Source organism: Heterodontus francisci, chromosome 28, assembly GCF_036365525.1.
Source record: "Heterodontus francisci isolate sHetFra1 chromosome 28, sHetFra1.hap1, whole genome shotgun sequence".
NCBI classification, from domain to species: domain Eukaryota; kingdom Metazoa; phylum Chordata; class Chondrichthyes; order Heterodontiformes; family Heterodontidae; genus Heterodontus; species Heterodontus francisci.
Window position 1 is genome coordinate 2118727 of NC_090398.1, and position 18509 is coordinate 2137235.

Below are 18509 nucleotides of genomic sequence, written 5' to 3' on the forward strand. Positions count from 1 at the left end.
ATCAGTTTGCTCAGTACCGCTTCCCTGGTGATTGTAATTTCACCAAGTTCCTCTCTTCCTTCCACCTCCTGATTTACAGCTATTACTGGAATGTTTTTTTGTATCCTCTGTAGTGATAGTCCTACTGGTTCCATCCTCAAAATCAATTTCCGTTTCTCAAATCCATGTGGACTCTTGCTGACTCATATTCTGATTTTTCTAAGTGCTTTATTACCACATCCCTAATAATAAATTCTCGCATTTTGCCTACAACTAAAATAACTGGCTACTGATTCCTACTGGACTGGTTCCAGGGATGTGGGGATTGTCCGATGAGGAGAGATTGAGCAGACTGGGCCGATATTCCCCGGAGTTTCAAAGAGTGAGAGGTGATCTGATTGAAACGTATAAAATTCTGAGAGGGTTTGACAGGGTAGATGCTGAGAGGCTGAGCGCCTAGCTTTCAATCCCGGGCCTTTGCGGAGTTCGATGATTTCACACCCGGTGTTGTTCTGAACCCTAGGAAAGGCCCAGGATCATTACAAACACCCCTTATCCTCACCTCAAACCCTGACCCTACCTTGAACCATGACCCCAAAGACCTTACTGACCCCAATCTGTGTCCCAAACCCTAACATCTTAACCCTAACCCCAAGCTGACCATAACCCGCTAACTCCAATCATAACCCTAAAGCCAAACACTGTAGTCCTAACCTCAATGCCAACCTGAACAACTTAACCTTAACGCCGACCCAACCATTAGGCTTAGCCCAAACACCAATCCACAAGGCATTAACCCTAACCCACAATCTGATCCTAGCCCCTAACCTTAACTGACCCCTGACCCCTTGACTTCAGTCAACCTAATTATATCCCCCAACCTCAATGCCTAAATCTAACTGTAACCCTGACCCCATAGGCACAAACTAACCTCTTCCCGTAACGCCAACCCAACCCCAAACACCTTAATTTAGGTTCCCAACCCTCCAGGGGTGACCTGGAGCCTTCAGGAATTAAAGGTCTCTCTCTGTCCCTCTCTCCTGGGCAACCCAGGGAAAGCTTTTCTGGGGTGGGGGTGGGGGGAGAGGAATTGTGTGTTGCTTTCCATTGTGTTTCATAAAGTTAGTTGGAAATATATTGCCGATAGTGGGATGGGAGGCAAAATTGGCTATTTGACTGGGGTGGGGGGGCAGTTGGTGGTCACGTGATGAATTCTCCCGGAATTTGGCCAACCTGAGTTGGCAACCTTCTTTTTTTAACACTTTAAATTGCAGTGTCAGACAAAGCACGGCTTGAGATGTGAAAGGCCACTGCGAAACTATTATCACTGACTATCACAACGGATAAGAGTTATTGATAATTTTGCTTTGGGCATCCCTGACTGACAAAATGGCGCCGGGTCCCGGGCCACGTGTTTCTTCCCTCATTCAAAACACAGTCACGTGAACCAACGGTTGGGCTCGCGCCCGGCTGACTGTTCGGAACGTGCGTTTGAACTGACCAATTGAAACGATCTGACTCCACGTGGGGTGGGCGGGGGCCAAGTGGCCTTCTGGCCATTGAGAAGCTTCGCCCGTGGTGGCGGTGCCACGTGGGGTCTAACGTCATTTCCTCCGGGGCAAAGGGACGCAAAACTTATCGGCCAATCGGGAGTTACCTCAGGTTGTGATTGGTCGGGAATTGGTGTGGGGGGGAGGGAACTCTGGGTGTGTTGGGGATGGAGTTTGTGAATGGGCGGAGGAAATTGGAAAACGTTGAGAGAGAGCGCGAGGAAGGCACGGGGCGGGAGAGGGGAAATGGAGGGGGAGGGGAAATGGAGGGGGAGGGGAATGGAGGGGAGGGGGAGGAGAATGGAGGAGGGGAATGGGAGGGGAATGGGGAGGAGGGAAATGGTGAGGAGGGGGGGGAGGGGAGGAGGGAAATGGTGAGGAGGGGGGAGAGGAGGAGAGGGAAATGGGGGGGGGAGGGAAATGGGGGGGGGAGGGAAATGGGGGGGGGGGAAATGGGGAGGAGGGAAATGGGGGGGGGAAATGGGGAGGGAAATGGAGAGGGGAGGGAAATGGAGAGGGGAGGGAAATGGGGAGGAGGGGGGAGGGAAATGGGGAGGAGAGGGGAGGGAAATGGGGAGGAGGGAAATGGAGGGGGAGGGAGAGGAGGGGAATGGGGAGGGAAATGGGGAGGGAAATGGGGAGATGGGGAGGAGAGGGGAGGGGAGGGAAATGGGGGGGGAGGAGGGGAGGGAAATGGGTAGGAGAGGGGAAATGGGGAGGAGGGGAGGGAAATGGGGAGGAGAGGAGGAGGGGAGGGAAATGGGGAGGGAAATGGGTAGGAGAGGGGAAATGGGGAGGAGGGGAGGGAAATGGGGAGGAGAGGAGGAGGGGAGGGAAATGGGGAGGAGGGGAGGGAAATGGGGAGGAGGGGAGGGAAATGGGGAGGAGGGGAGGGAAATGGGGAGGAGGGGAGGGGAAATGGGGAGGAGGGGAGGGGAAATGGGGAGGAGGGGAGGGAAATGGGGAGGAGGAGGGGAAATGGGGAGGAGGGGAGGGGAAATGGGGAGGAGGGGAGGGAAATGGGGAGGGAAATGGGGAGGGGGGAAATGGGGAGGAGGGGAGGGAAATGGGGAGGAGGGGAGGGAAATGGGGAGGAGGGGAGGGAAATGGGGAGGAGGGGAGGGAAATGGGGAGGAGGGGAGGGGAAATGGGGAGGAGGGGAGGGGAAATGGGGAGGAGGGGAGGGAAATGGGGAGGAGAGGGGAAATGGGGAGGAGGGGAGGGGAAATGGGGAGGAGGGGAGGGAAATGGGGAGGGAAATGGGGAGGGGGGAAATGGGGAGGAGGGGAGGGAAATGGGGAGGAGAGGGGGAGGGGAGGGAAATGGGGAGGAGGAGGGGAGGGAAATGGGGAGGAGGAGGGGAGGGAAATGGGGAGGAGGGGAGGAGGGAAATGGGGAGGGAGGAGGGGAGGAGGGAAATGGGGAGGGAGGAGGGGAGGAGGGAGGAGGGGAGGAGGGAAATGGGGAGGGAGGAGGGAAAAGGGGAGGGAGGAGGGGAGGAGGGAAATGGGGAGGAGAGGAGGAGGGAAATGGGGAGGAGAGGGGGAGGGGAGAGGAGGGAATGGGTAGGAGAGGGGAAATGGGGAGGGTGGAATGGGAAATGGGGAGGAGGGGAGGGGAAATGGGGAGGAGGGGAGGGGAAATGGGGAGGAGGGGAGGGGAAATGGGGTGGAGGGGAGGGAATGGGGAGGAGGGAGGGGAAATGGGGAGGAGGGGAGGGGAATGGGGAGGAGGGGTGGGAATTGGGGAGGAGGGGAGGGAAATGGGGAGGAGAGGAGGGAAATGGGGTGGGGTGGGGAGGGGGGAGGGAGGAGAGGGGAATGGGGAGGAGGGGAGGGAAATGGGGAGGAGGGGAGGGAATGGGGAGGAGAGGAGGGAAATGGGGAGGGGAGGGGAGGGGGGAGGGAGGAGAGGGGAAATGGGGTGGAGGGGAGGGAAATGGGTAGGAGAGGGGAATGGGGAGGGTGGAATGGGGAGGTGGGTGGGTGGAATGGGGTGGAGGGGAGGGTGGATGGGGAGGAGGGGTGGGGAATGGGGAGGTGGGGAGGGGAAATGGGGTGGGAGGGGAGGGAAATGGGGAGGAGGGGGGGGGAAATGGGGGGGAGGGAAATGGGGTGGAGGAGTGGGAAATGGGGCGGGGAGGGAGGAGTGGGAATGGGGTGGGAAATGGGGAGGGGAGGGAGGAGAGGGAAATGGGGAGGGGAGGGAGGAGTGGGAAATGGGGAGGGAGGAGTGGGAAATGGGGAGGGGAGGGAGGATTGGGAAATGGGGAGGGGAGGGAGGAGAGGGAAATGGGGAGGGGGAGAGGGAATTGGGAGGCGAGGGAAATAGGGAGGAGGAGGAGGAGGGGGAGAGGGAAATGGGGAGGGGAGGGAGGATTGGGAAATGGGGAGGGGAGGGAGGAGAGGGAAATGGGGAGGGGGAGAGGAAATAGGGAGGAGGAGGAGGAGGGGGAGAGGGAAATAGGGAGGTGAGGGAAATCGGGAGGGGGAGAGGGAAATAGGGAGGAGGAGAGGGACAGGGAAGGGGGAGAGGTAAATAGGGAGGAGGAGGGGGAAATAGGAAGAGGGGAAGAAGGGAAGTGGGGAGAGGGGAAGGGGAAATGGGGAGGGAAGGGAATGGGGAGGGGAAGAGAGGGGAATGGGGAGGGAAGAGAGGGGAATGGGAAAGGAGAGGGGGGAGGGAAGGGGAATGGGGAGGGGAAGAGAGGGGAATGGGGAAAGGAGAGGGGGGAGGGAAATGGGGAAAGGAGGGGAAGGGAGGAGAGGAAATGGGGAGGGGAAGGGAGGAGAGGGAAATGGGGAGGGGAAGGGAGGAGAGGGAAATGGGGAGGGGAAGGGAGGAGAGGGAAATGGGGAGGGGAAGGGTGGGGGGGAGAGGGAAGGGAAATGGGGAGAGGGAAGGGAAATGGGGAGGGGAAGGGGGGAGAGGGAAGGGAAATGGGGAGGGGAAGGGGGGAGAGGGAAATGGGGAGGGGAAGGGGGGAATGGGGAGGGGAAGGGAAATGGGGAGGGGAAGGGAGGAGGGAAATGGGGAGGGGAAGGGAGGAGAGGGAATGGGGAGGGGAGGGGGGGGAGAGGTAATGGGGAGGGGGGGAAAGGGGGAGGGGGAGGACGGTAGAGTGAAATGGGGAGAGGAAGGGGGGAGAGGGAAATGGGGAGGGGAAGGGAGGAGAGGGAAATGGGGAGGGGGAGGAGGGTAGAGGGATATGGGGAGGGGGGAGAGGGAATGGGGAGGAGGGGAGAGGGAAATGGGGAGGGTAGAGGGAATTAGGAAGGATGGGGAGGGAGGTGAGGGTGTTGGGGAGAGGCGGAGGGGAATGGGGAGAGGGAGGGGATGGGGGGAGAGGGGAATGGGAGGGGGAGGTGGGAAAGGAGGGTGGGGGAGGAGGGAGGGAGAAATGGGGAGGAAGGGAGGGAAATGGGGTGGGGGAGGGGAAATGAGGAGGGGAGAGGGGGAATTGGGGGTTGAAGGTTATCGGGGTAGGTGGAAATGTGGAGAAATCAGTTTCACCATGAACGTATTGAATGGCGGAGCAGGCTTGAGGGGTTGAGTGGCCTACTCCTGTTCCAGCTCCTAATTTGTATGTTCGTTTGAAATGGGGAGGGGGGGTGGTGGGGAATGGGGAAGGGAGGAAATGGGAAATGTGAGGGGGAAATGTGGAGGGGGGAAGGGGGTAATAGGGATGGCAGAGGGAGGCTGGGGAGGGCAAAGGGGGAGGGGGGAGAGGAAAGGGGGCAATTGGGGAGTAGGGGACATGGGGTGGGGCGAAGGGGAAGAGGGATGGAGGAGCGAGGTAGGGGAAGTGAGGGGGAAGAGGAGGGGAAGCAAGGGGGAGGGGAGGGCTGGAGGGGGAGAAGAGGTGCAGAGAGAGGAGGGTAGGGGTTGGGTGGGGAGGGGGAGTGAGGGGGGTGGGATTGGCAGATATAGATTGGGGGCGTCGGGGGTGGGGAAAGGCTGTGGAGTGAAGGAGATGGGGTAGGGAGGAGGGGATTGAGGGGGATGGGGAGTGAGGGTGGGGTGGGGGAGCAGGAGGGAGAGAGTATGGAGTGTGGGAACGAGGGGAGGACTGAAGGTGTGAGAGGGGTTTGGGGAGGGTGGCGGGTGGATGGAAACGATGGGAGGGTGGTGAGTGAGAGGTTGAGTGAGGGGGAAAGACCAAGGGGCAACCCATGAGGCGAATTTACAATCAGAGTGTTGAGAGACGGGAAGGAGGGGGTACTGAGTGATTCAGCTGGCCCATTCCCTTTAAAAAGAAACACCGGAGACGCCGAGCTGGGAGTCCCTAACCCAAAGCCCGTCCCCCGTCCTGCAAATCACAGAATCAAACAGTGCAGATGGAGTTAAGATAGAGATCGGCTATCATTTGGCAAAGCAGCCTCAAGTTGGCTGAATGGGCCTCCTCCTGTTCCCGTGTAACAGGCTGGAGAAGGGGCTGAATGGCCTCCTCCTGTTCCTGTGTAACAGGCCGAATATGGGGCTGAATGGGCCTCCTCCTGTTCCAGTGTAACAGGCTGGAGAAGGGGCTGAACGGGCCTCCTCCTGTTCAGTGTAACAGGCTGCAGAAGGGGCTGAATGGGCCTCCTCCTGTTCCAGTGTAACAGGCTGGAGAAGTGTCTGAATGGGCCTCCTCCTGTTCCAGTGTAACAGGCTGGAGAAGAGGCTGAATGGGCCTCCTCCTGTTCCAGTGTAACAGGCTGCAGAAGGGGCTGAATGGGCCTCCTCCTGTTCCAGTGTAACAGGCTGGAGAAGTGTCTGAATGGGCCTCCTCCTGTTCCAGTGTAACAGGCTGGAGAAGAGGCTGAATGGGCCTCCTCCTGTTCCAGTGTAACAGGCTGGAGAAGGGGCTGAATGGGCCTCCTCCTGTTCCCGTGTAACAGGCTGGAGAAGGGGCTGAATGGGCCTCCTCCTGTTCCCGTGTAACAGGCTGGAGAAGGGCTGAATGGGCCTCCTCCTGTTCCCGTGTAACAGGCTGGAGAAGTGTCTGAATGGGCCTCCTCCTGTTCCAGTGTAACAGGCCGGAGAAGGGGCTGAATGGGCCTCCTCCTGTTCCAGTGTAACAGGCTGGAGAAGGGGCTGAATGGGCCTCCTCCTGTTCCCGTGTAACAGGCCGGAGAAGGGCTGAATGGGCCTCCTCCTGTTCCCGTGTAACAGGCCGGAGAAGGGGCTGAATGGGCCTCCTCCTGTTCCAGTGTAACAGGCTGGAGAAGGGGCTGAATGGGCCTCCTCCTGTTCCCGTGTAACAGGCCGGAGAAGGGGCTGAATGAACCTCCTTCTGTTCCAGTGTAACAGGCTGGAGAAGTGTCTGAATGGGCCTCCTCCACTTCCAGTGTAACAGGCTGGAGAAGGGGCTGAATGGGCCTCCTCCTGTTCCAGTGTAACAGGCTGGAGAAGGGGCTGAATGGCCTCCTCCTGTTCGTGTGTAACAGGCCGAATATGGGCTGAATGGGCCTCCTCCTGTTCCAGTGTAACAGGCTGGAGAAGGGGCTGAATGGCCTCCTCCTGTTCCTGTGTAACAGGCCGAATATGGGGCTGAATGGGCCTCCTCCTGTTCCAGTGTAACAGGCTGGAGAAGGGGCTGAATGGGCCTCCTCCTGTTCCAGTGTAACAGGCCGGAGAAGGGGCTGAATGGGCCTCCTCCTGTTCCTGTCTAACAGGCTGGAGAAGGGGCTGAATGGGCCTCCTCCTGTTCTATTGTAACAGGCTGGAGAAGGGGCTGAATGGGCCTCCTCCTGTTTCCGTGTAACAGGCTGGAGAAGGGGCTGAATGGGCCTCCTCCTGTTCTCTTGTAACAGGCTGGAGAAGGGGCTGAATGGGCCTCCTCCTGTTCTATTGTAACAGGTTGGAGAAGGGGCTGAATGGGCCTCCTCCAGTTCCATTGTAACAGGCTGGAGAAGGGGCTGAATGGGCCTCCTCCTGTTCCAGTGTAACAGGCTGGAGAAGGGGCTGAATGGGCCTCCTCCTGTTCCTGTGTAACAGGCTGGAGAAGGGGCTGAATGGGCCTCCTCCTGTTTCCGTGTAACAGGCTGGAGAAGGGGCTGAATGGGCCTCCTCCTGTTCCTGTGTAACAGGCTGGAGAAGGGGCTGAATGGGCCTCCTCCTGTTCCCGTGTAACAGGCTGGAGAAGGGGCTGAATGGGCCTCCTCCTGTTCCCGTGTAACAGGCTGGAGAAGGGGCTGAATGGGCCTCCTCCTGTTCCTGTGTAACAGGCTGGAGAAGGGGCTGAATGGGCCTCCTCCTGTTTCCGTGTAACAGGCTGGAGAAGGGGCTGAATGGGCCTCCTCCTGTTCCTGTGTAACAGGCTGGAGAAGGGGCTGAATGGGCCTCCTCCTGTTCCAGTGTAACAGGCTGGAGAAGGGGCTGAATGGGCCTCCTCCTGTTCCCGTGTAACAGGCTGGAGAAGGGGCTGAATGGGCCTCCTCCTGTTCCCGTGTAACAGGCTGGAGAAGGGGCTGAATGGGCCTCCTCCTGTTCCAGTGTAACAGGCTGGAGAAGGGGCTGAATGGGCCTCCTCCTGTTCCCGTGTAACAGGCTGGAGAAGGGGCTGAATGGGCCTCCTCCTGTTCCCGTGTAACAGGCTGGAGAAGGGGCTGAATGGGCCTCCTCCTGTTCCAGTGTAACAGGCTGGAGAAGGGGCTGAATGGGCCTCCTCCTGTTCCAGTGTAACAGGCTGGAGAAGGGGCTGAATGGGCCTCCTCCTGTTCCTGTCTACGTATTCCTTCCTTGCAATGTTGTGTCTGACTCTTTTCTGCAGTGAGCATATCTCCATGATGGAAGAATTTGATAGGTTGGCGATGCAGGCATTCTCTCTTATCATTCCTGCTCTGGTCGATCAAGGTTTGAGGATTATTATGCAGTGGACTTTGAGTCGGTAAATATTTGATTTTCACTTTATTGCCCCATTGCACCCTGCTTCAGGTATTACCTGGTCACATGTATCTTAACACCTGAGCTACAAGGTCTAAAGATTGCAGTCCGATGACGGCTGGGTGGGGCCAGTGTATGTGTGCTGGGACAAAGCAACGTCGCCCGTCTCCGCCCCTGTCTCAGCTCATCCACTGCTGAAACCCTCATCCCTGCCTTCGTTGCCTCCAGACTTGACTACTCCAACACTGTCCTGCTGGTCTCCCACATTCTACCCTCCGTAAACTTCACCTCGTCCAAAACGCCTGCCCGGCACCCGTATCCCCTTCAGTGAGCAATCCTGGGGCACTTTCCAATTATGCCCTATTTAGAGGTCGCAGATACAGGGCGGTATGCCCTGGCGAGGGAGTCTAGAAATGGGGTCGGGGTGGCCGAGTGTCACAGTCTCGGGGATAAGGGGTCGGCCATTTTGGACTGAGATGAGGAGAAATGTCTTCACTCCGAGGGTTGTGTATCTTTGGAATTCTCTACCCCAGAGAGCTGTGGATGCTCATTCGTTGAGTACATTCAAGACTGAGATCGTGGGATTTTTGGACAATGAGGGAATTATTTTTTATTCGTTCATGGGATGTGGGCATCGCTGGCCAGGCCAGCATTTATCGCCCATCCCTCATTGTCCTTGAGAAGGTGGTGGTGAGCTGCCTTCTTGAACCACTGCAGTCCATGTGAGGTTGGTACACCCACAGTGCTGTTAGGAAGGGAGTTTTAACCCAGCGACAGTGAAGGAACAGCGATATAGTTCCAAGTCAGGATGGTGTGTGACTTGGAGGGGAACTTGCAGGTGGTGGTGTTCCCATGCATCTGCTGCCCTTGTCCTTCTAGTTGGTAGAGGTCGCGGGTTTGGAAGGTGCTGTCTAAGGAGCCTTGGTGCGTTGCTGCAGTGCATCTTTTAGATGGTACACACTGCTGCCACTGTGCGTCGGTGGTGGAGGGAGTGAATGTTTGTGAATGGGGTGCCAATCAAGCGGGCTGCTTTGTCCTGGATGGTGTCGAGCTTCTTGAGTGTTGTTGGAGCTGCACCCATCCAGGCAAGTCGAGAGTATTCCATCACATTCCTGACTTGTGCCTTGTAGATGGTGGACAGGCTTTGGGGAGTCAGGAGGTGAGTTACTCGCCTCAGAATTCCTAGCCTCTGACCTGCTCTTGTAGCCACGGTATTTATATGGCTACTCCAGTTCAGTTTCTGGTCAATGGTAACCCCTAGGATGTTGATAGTGGGGGATTCAGCGATGGTAATGCCATTGAATGTCAAGGGGAGATGGTTAGATTCTCTCTTGTTGGAGATGGTCATTGCCTGGCACTTGTGTGGCACAAATGTTATTTGCCACTTATCAGCCCAAGCCTGGATATTGTCCAGGTCTTGTTGCATTTCTACACGGTCTGCTTCAGTATCAAAGGAGTCACAAATGGTACTGAACATTGTGCAATCATCAGCGAACATCCCCACTTCTGACCTTATGATTGAAGGAAGGTCATTGATGAAGCAGCTGAAGATGGTTGGGCCTAGGACACTACCCTGAGGAACTCCTGCTCCTGCAGTGATGTCCTGGAGCTCAGATGATTGACCTCCAACAACCACAACCATCTTTCTTTGCATGAGGTATGACTCCAACCGGCAGAGAGTTTTCCCCCTGATTCCCATTGACCTCAGTTTTGCTAGGGCTCCTTGATGCCATACTCGGTCAAATGCTGCCTTGATGTCAAGGGCAGTCACTCTCACCTCACCTCACCTCTTGAGTTCAGCTCTTTTGTCCATGTTTGAACCAAGGCTGTAATGAGGTCAGGAGCTGAGTGGCCCTGGTGGAACCCAAACTGAGCATCACTGAGCTGGTTATTGCTAAGCAAGTGCTGCTTGATGGCACTGTTGATGACACCTTCCATCACTTTACTGATGATTGAGAGTAGGCTGATGGGGCGGTAATTGGCCGGGTTGAACTTGTCCTGTTTTTTATGTACAGGACATACCTGGGCAATTTTCCACATTGCAGGGTAGATGCCGGTGTTGTATCTGTATTGGAACAGTACAGTATCGTATTAAGGGTTATGGGGATAAGGGGGGGAAGGTGGAGTTGAGGTCGAGGTTCAGCCACGATCTTAGTGAAAGGCGGGCAGGCTTGAGGCCTACTCCTGTTTCCTGTGTTGTTCCATTGGGTGAGGGCGGGAGGGGGTGTTCACTGAGTGGTGATCAGAAGCTCAGACCCTCAGCCTGACCAGTGTTCCCCTGGATACCTCATCATAGCGGGGAGCCCTAAACCTTTTGGGTCCACGAGGCAGTGGATTTAGTGCCCGGACACCCATGAGGGGTGGGATGGTGTGGTTTGATAGCGGGAGAGGGGACAGCCCAGGGCAGGAACGGAGACTGGAGAGAAGCTCGGGTTGTTGTCCTTCGAGCAGAGAAGGTTAAGGAGGAGATTTAATCGAGGCTTTTAAAACCATGAAGGGTTTCGGAGAGAGAAAATAAGGAGAAACGGCTTCCAGCGGCAGGAGGGTGGGTAACCAGAGGGACACAGATTGAAGATAATTGGCAGAGGGGGAGATGAGGAGAAATGTTTTTTTACGCAGAGAGTTGTTGTGATCTGGAACGAGCTGCCTGAAAGGGAAGACAGAAGGGCCTCCTTCTGTGCTGTCCCATTCTATGACTCTATGAGATGAATATGCCAACGGGTAGTAAGCTTACGTTGACAGGAGCTGATGCGCAATTTGGACGCAGTGTGACGCTGTTTTTCCCCTTGCTTCTTGCAGATAACTGTGATGAGATTTGCTCAACATGGAGGTTTCGGACTTGATTTCCAAGCTCACGTGCCCTAAACTCTGTCTTTGGAGGACTGTCTTTGAGTGCCTGTACAAGCAACAGCACGAGGACCTTTTCTGCGATGCCATCTTGTACGCAGAAGGTGAGACAGGGCAACTAGCCCCGCGCTGGCATCTATCTCTGTGCCGCCCCCCCCCCCCACCATTAACCCGTAAAACTTTCGCTGAAAGGGTCCAGATGGAGATTGACCAGAATAGGAGCAGGGATGAGGGAGTTCGATTAACGTGGAGAGACTGAAGAAGCTGGGATTGTTCTCCTTCGAGCAGCGAAGGTTAAGAGGAGATTTAATCGGGCCGTTCAAAACCATGAAGGGTTTTTGATAGAGTAAATGAGGAGAAAGTGTTTCCGGTGGCTGGAGGGTCGGTAACCAGAGGGACACAGATTGAAGATAATCGGCAGAGGGACCAGAGGGGGAGATGAGGAGAAATGTTTTTTTACACAGCGAGTTGTTGTGATCTGGAACGCGCTGCCTGAAAGGGCGGTGGAAGCAGATTCAATAGGAACTTTCAAAAGGGAGAATCAGAGAAATACTGGAAGGGGAAAGATTTGCAGGACGGTGGAGGAAAGAGCAGGGCGATGGGGGTGGGGAGGCAGTGTGGGATTAATGGGATAGCACGCTCAAACAGTCAACACAGGCCTCCTGGCCTCCTGTGCTGTAAAATGCTGCTGGTTCCTTCACGCCCGATCAGGAACAGGAACTGACCTTTCACCCTGTCGTCTTCTAACGTGCCAGAGATCGAGCCTCGGTGTTTCATGCTCTGGCCAAATGTGTGGGACTCCGTACCACAGCAGGAACGAGATCAGCAAAGGTTGGGGGGCTCCGTACTAGTCCTGACGCTTGTATAAATTAACCTCTGTTAGACACTGTCATATCTAAGTATTTTAACGAATAAAGTACGTAATCGAGGAGACCTCACGCAATCTTAAACGGCCGTGTGCTTCCCCGATCCGCAGTCTGAGCCTCACGAGCACACCAATGCAGCAGTTGCACTCCGACTGACCCGAGGCTGGGTTTACTTAACGACGAGACTTTGCTGCCCGCACCCCCCCCCCCCCCCCCCCCCCCCCCATTTAGCACTGATTGGCATTTCTGTCTAGCGCCTTTATTAGAGTTTTTAAAAAAAGTCCCAAGGCCTTTCCTGGGTAAACCATACAAAGCTTCACCGCGCTACTTTCATTGCAGAAGTGGATGGTTCGATAAATGTATTTTATTCCCGTCCGGTTGTCTCTCATTCCTCTCGTCCTCCTCCTCTCAGGTGAAGGGATACCGGCCCATCGCTGCGTCCTCGCTGCTTTCAGCCCCTTCTTCCTCCAGCATTTCTCCTCGCGGGACGCCCGCTCCCAGAGGGTGCCACTGGAGCTCCCTGGACTGAAGGCTGCCACGCTGAAGGCGCTGGTGCGGTTCATGTACACGGCGGAGATCCAGCTGCCTCGAGAGGAGATTGGCGAATTTCTGGAGGCCGCCCGGAGCCTCCATGTCCTCGGTGTTGCTGGAGAGCCCGGGACGCTACCCGCCGCCGAGCCCCGAGACTCCGAGCCAGAGGCCCGAATGCTGGCGGGCACCGAGCCCGAAGGAGAGCGCTTGCCACCGCCCCTGGAGCCCGGCGGAACTGCGTTGCCACCGCCGGTATTGCCCCGCGGCTCTCCGAAGGCCCTGGACCCGTGCGCCCAGAGACGGACCCCCAGCCAGGTGGCCCTGGCAAAACCCAAAGCACCCACCTATTCCTCCTCCCTGCTCCAGAGGTCAAGGGGCAAGGGCACCAGCCTCCCAGGAAACCCACCCCCCTCGAAGCTCGTTGTCAGTTGGCGCCGCATGAAAATAAGCCGCCCCGTGGCTACCGAGCAAGCCGACACGGATTCCACTGCCAGCGCACCCACCGGTCCGAAACGCCCTTGGAGGCAGAAGCGAGGGGAGCCCCTGGGCTGCGGGAACCAAGGGGCGACTGGCGTAAGCCCCCACTGGACTCCAACGCCTCCATCCTCTTTGTCTACACTGCGGAGGGACGGGACCCCGTGCCTCAAACCCCTCGAGGATTTGCACCGGGAGGAGGAAGGGAACGAACGCCTGGCTGTCGAGTCAGGCCCAGACTGGGAGCCGAAGTCAAGGTCGACCGACTCCGGCCAAGAGAGAGCTCAGGGGTCAGCTGGCCAGGCTGCTCGCCGTAAGGAGGAGGGCGAAGCGATGGAGAACCTGGGCGAGCAGCCCAGTGAAAGCTCCGGTCAGGTTGGGATTGTGAAGGAGTTGACCTCCCGCTCTGTTTCCGGCTGGACAGGCCGAAGCCCCTCATCCCCGGATAGACGTCAGGAACAGCTCAGGAGAAAGTCAGGTCTGGTTTGCGGCCCACAGAGAGAGACGGCCTACCCTGCACAGGCCCGGGATACTCAGCAGACAGTCCATGGCGCGCCGCGGCCAGAGGAGGGTCATCAAGCGGCCCGGTGTCTGATTGACCAGCGAGGGAAGATGTCAGGGAGAGAGGGGTCACATATCACCAGGGGGCCAGTCTTGGGGCCATCACATCAAGGGTCTCCCTGTGCTTCTACTCGACCCAAAAGCGCAGGGTCAAGAGCAGACCCGAACAAGCAAGGAGTCGTGAAGCATGCCCTTGCCCAAGGGGGCAAGAGGTCAAGCTGCCAGGACGTTCCCGGGGAAAGGTCGGTTGGGATCAAGAAGGTCAAACTGCAGAAGCTGAACTACTCCAGCAAGTGGGTGGTCACTCCCGCACTGGAAAAGCGGGATCCCGATCCCGCAAGACATCTGGCGAGGGGCCAGAACGTCGAAGCAGCCGAGCAATGGACCAGCAACGTTGACCAGGCCAGGACAGAGCAAGAGCCTCAGCCCCCTGCAGGGACAGGCCGCTCCCAGGTCGGAGGGGAAGAGAAGGGCGTGGCAGTGGGATCCAGGAGAAGGCAATTGCTAAGTGGTCCTGGTCACTTCGTGGCTGACTTAGCGAAAGATGATTGGAGGCCGGAAACCCTGGGCCTGGGGGAGGACCAGAGGCCGGAAACCCCGGTCCTCCCCCAGGACCAGAGGCCAGGAGGTCTGGCCCTGGGGGAGGACCGGAGGCCGGAAACCCTGGCCCTGGGGGAGGACCAGAGGCCGGGAGGTCTGGCCCTGGGGGAGGACCAGAGGCCGGGAGGCCCGTGCCTGGGGGAGGACCAGAGGCCGGGAGGCCCGTGCCTGGGGGAGGACCAGAGGCCGGGAGGCCCGTGCCTGGGGGAGGACCGGAGGCTGGAAACCCTGGACCTGGGGGAGGACCGGAGGCCGGGAGGTCTGGCCCTGGGGGAGGACCAGAGGCCGGGAGGCCCGTGCCTGGGGGAGGACCAGAGGCCGGGAGGCCCGTGCCTGGGGGAGGACCAGAGGCCGGGAGGCCCGGGCCTGGGGGAGGACCGGAGGCCGGGAGGTCTGGGCCTGGGGGAGGACCGGAGGCCGGGAGGTCTGGGCCTGGGGGAGGACCGGAGGCCGGAAACCCTGGACCTGGGGGAGGACCGGAGGCCGGGAGGTCTGGCCCTGGGGGAGGACCGGAGGCCGGGAGGTCTGGCCCTGGGGGAGGACCAGAGGCCGGGAGGCCCGTGCCTGGGGGAGGACCAGAGGCCGGGAGGCCCGTGCCTGGGGGAGGACCAGAGGCCGGGAGGCCCGTGCCTGGGGGAGGACCGGAGGCCGGGAGGCCCGTGCCTGGGGGAGGACCGGAGGCCGGGAGGCCCGGGCCTGGGGGAGGACCGGAGGCCGGGAGGTCTGGGCCTGGGGGAGGACCGGAGGCCGGGAGGTCTGGGCCTGGGGGAGGACCGGAGGCCGGGAGGTCTGGGCCTGGGGGAGGACCGGAGGCCGGGAGGTCTGGGCCTGGGGGAGGACCGGAGGCCGGGAGGTCGGGGCCTGGGGGAGGACCGGAGGCCGGGAGGTCTGGGCCTGGGGGAGGACCGGAGGCCGGGAGGTCTGGGCCTGGGGGAGGACCGGAGGCCGGGAGGTCTGGGCCTGGGGGAGGACCGGAGGCCGGGAGGTCTGGGCCTGGGGGAGGACCGGAGGCCGGGAGGTCTGGGCCTGGGGGAGGACCGGAGGCCGGGAGGTCTGGGCCTGGGGGAGGACCGGAGGCCGGGAGGTCTGGGCCTGGGGGAGGACCGGAGGCCGGGAGGTCTGGCCCTGGGGGGGGACCGGAGGCCGGGAGGTCTGGCCCTGGGGGAGGATCGGAGGCCGGAAACCCTGGGCCTGGAGGAGGACCAGAAGCCGGGAGGTCTGGGCCTGGGGGAGGACCAGAGGTCAGGAAGTCCGGGCCTGGGGGAGGACCAGAGGACAGGAGGTCCGGGCCTGGGGGAGGACCAGAGGCCGGAAACCCTGTGCCTGGGGGAGGACCAGAGGCTGGAAACCCTGGGCCTGGGGGAGGACCAGAGATCGGGAGGCCTGGGCCTGGGGGAGGACCAGAGATCTGGAGGCCTGGGCCTGGGGGAGGACCAGAGATCTGGAGGCCTGGGCCTGGGGGAGGACCAGAGATCTGGAGGCCTGGGCCTGGGGGAGGACCAGAGATTTGGAGGCCTGGGCCTGGGGGAGGACCAGAGATCTGGAGGCCTGGGCCTGGGGGAGGACCAGAGATCTGGAGGCCTGGGCCTGGGGGAGGACCAGAGATCGGGAGGCCTGGGCCTGGGGGAGGACCAGAGATCGGGAGGCCTGGGCCTGGGTGAGGTCCAGAGGCTGGAAACCCTGGGCCTGGGGGAGGACTGGAGGCCGGAAACCCTGGGCCTGGGGGAGCACCAGGGTCCAGGAGGCCCGGGCCTGGGGGAGGACCAGTGGCTGGAAACCTTGGGCCTGAGGGAGATGTGCCCTGGGCAAACGAACCGAGTTTCTAGCGCCTCATCCTGGCTGGAGGAAAGCTGGACAGCCAGTGCAGCCATGTTCCCTCGGGAGCCCCACATCCAGGGAGCCCCTGACCACCCACAGCGCCGCCCGGACCAATGGGGGCTCGCCCTGCCACAGGTCACAGGCCATGTTGGTATCAGCCCGCCAACCGACCATTGGGGGTTTGCCCAGCTGCGGTTCAGAGGTCATGGTGGCGCCGGCACCCTGACTGACCAATGGGAATTCGCCCGGCTGCAGGTCGGAGGTCAGCACCGCATGACCGATGACCCCACGGCCTCTTCCTCTTCCTCGGGTGAGGAGGATGGTGAGGTGGACGTCGGTGATGGCAGAGATGTGCCGTTGCCCCTGGTTACTGTTAGGCCCGAGGCCTCACCACCGCCCTCCCCACCTCTGGGCTGCACTGAGATTGATGTCATCGGTTGATTATTTGAATAATAAACAACCACTTTTCTTTAAAATCTCCTCTTTTTTAAAAAAAGAAGAAGCGATCGTTTGTGTGTGTGTGTGGTGCTAGTGGGTACTCGAGGAACTCCCAGTGGCACATGAATAGCACCTGGTGAGGGCTGTGATTTCTCCCCCCGCCCCCCCCCCCTCAGTTCAATATCCGGAGAATAATTGCAGGGCCACTCGGCTGAGGTACTGGGGCCTGTGGAACACTGACCCCTTCACCACCTCCCCATTGCCGTATAAGCATCGCCCTGTGAGGAGAGCAGCAGAAATACTGCGATTCCCCTACAGTCAAATATCCAGCCGGGCTTGCCGGTGACAGATCAGCTTCCACTCAGTTCAGAGGTCCCTGCTGTCAGAGGGTATGGATCACTGCCGTGAAATGGCGGACGATGACAGACATCAGCTGGATTACACAATTGAGGACCAGGCTGAATATAGAAGGCTCAGAGGGGAAGTGAAAAAACAAATGAGAAGCAAAGAGAGAGCATGAGAAGAGACTGGCAGCTAACATGAAAGGGAATCGAAAAGTCTTCTAGCGGCATATAAATAGTGAAAGGGCGGTAAAAGGAGGAATGGGGCCAATTAGGGACCAAAAAGAGGATTAACACAAGGAGTCGGGGGGTAGGGCTAAGGTACTAAATGGGTATTTTGCATCTGTCTTTACTAAGGAAGATGATCCTGCCCAGGTCATAGTGAAAAAGGAGGTAGTTGAGACACTGGATGGACTAAAAATTGATGGAGGTTGTTTTAGATAGGCTGGCTGTACTTAAAGAGGATATGTCTCCAGGACCGAATGAGATGCATCCAAGGATACGGAGGGAAGTAAGGGTGGAAATTGCAGAGGCACTGGCCATAATTTTTCCAGTCCTCTGGTACCGCCCCTGTATCTCCAGAGGACTGGCGAATTGCAAATGATACACCCTTGGTCAAAACAGGGTGTAAGGATAAGCCCAGCAACTACAGACCAGTCGGTTTAACCTCGCTGGTGGGAAAGCTTTTAGGTACGATAATTCGGGACAAAATAACAATCGCTTGGACAGATGTGGATTAATTAAGGAAATCCAGCACGGATGTGTTAAGGGAAATTGTGTTTAACTAACTTGCTTGAGTTCTTTGATGAGGTAACGGAGAAGGTTGATGAGGGTAACGCGGTTGACGTGATGTACCTGGACTTCCAAAAGGCGTTTGATAAAGTGCCACATAATAGACTTGTCAGCAAAGTTAGAGCCCGTGGAATAAACGGGACAGTAGCAGTATGGAGACAGAACTGACTGAGTGACGGGAAACAGAGAGTAGTTGTGAACGGTTGTTTTTCAGACTGGAGGAAGGTATATAGTCGGGTTCCCCAGGGGTCAGGGTGGGGGACCCCTGCTTTTCTCGATCGATATGAATGACCTAGACTTGGGTGTACAGGGCACAATTTCAAAATGTGCGGACGACGCAAAACGTGGAAGTGTTGTGAACCGTGAGGAGGATAGTGATAGACTTCAAACAGACATAGAAAGGTTGGTGGAATGGGTGGATATGTGGCAGATAATATTTAACACAGAAAAGTGTGAAGTGATTCATTGTGGTAGGAAGAATGAGGAGAGGCAATATAAAATAAAGGGTACAATTCTAAAGGGGGTGCAGGAGCAGAGGGACCTGGGGGTATATGTGTATAAATCATTGAAGGTGGCAGGACAGGTTGAGAGAGTGGTTAATAAAGCAGACGGGATCCTGGGCTTTATAAATAGAGGCAGAGAGTACAAAAATAAGGAAGTTCTGGTGAATCTTTATAAAACACTGGTTCAGCCTCAACTGGAGTATTGTGTCCAGTTCCGGGCTCCACACTTTAGGAAGGATGTGAAGGCGTTAGAGAGGGTGCAGAAAAGATTCAGGAGAATGGTCCCAGGGATGAGGGACTTCAGTTAACGTGGATAGATCGGAGAAGCTGGGACTGTTCTCC

At 57.9% G+C, this 18509-nt stretch overlaps 1 protein-coding gene across 1 annotated transcript; it reads left to right on the forward strand.

The window, feature by feature from the left end:
• Positions 1–1572: 1572 nt before the first annotated feature.
• LOC137385191 (collagen alpha-1(VII) chain-like) lies at positions 1573–16534 on the forward strand. Its single transcript, XM_068060178.1, has 3 exons — positions 1573–1641; positions 11196–11347; positions 12522–16534. The coding sequence occupies exons 2-3, from the start codon at positions 11221–11223 to the stop codon at positions 16532–16534; spliced, it is 4140 nt and encodes a 1379-aa protein (XP_067916279.1). The 5' UTR covers positions 1573–1641; positions 11196–11220.
• The last annotated feature ends 1975 nt before the right edge of the window (positions 16535–18509 follow it).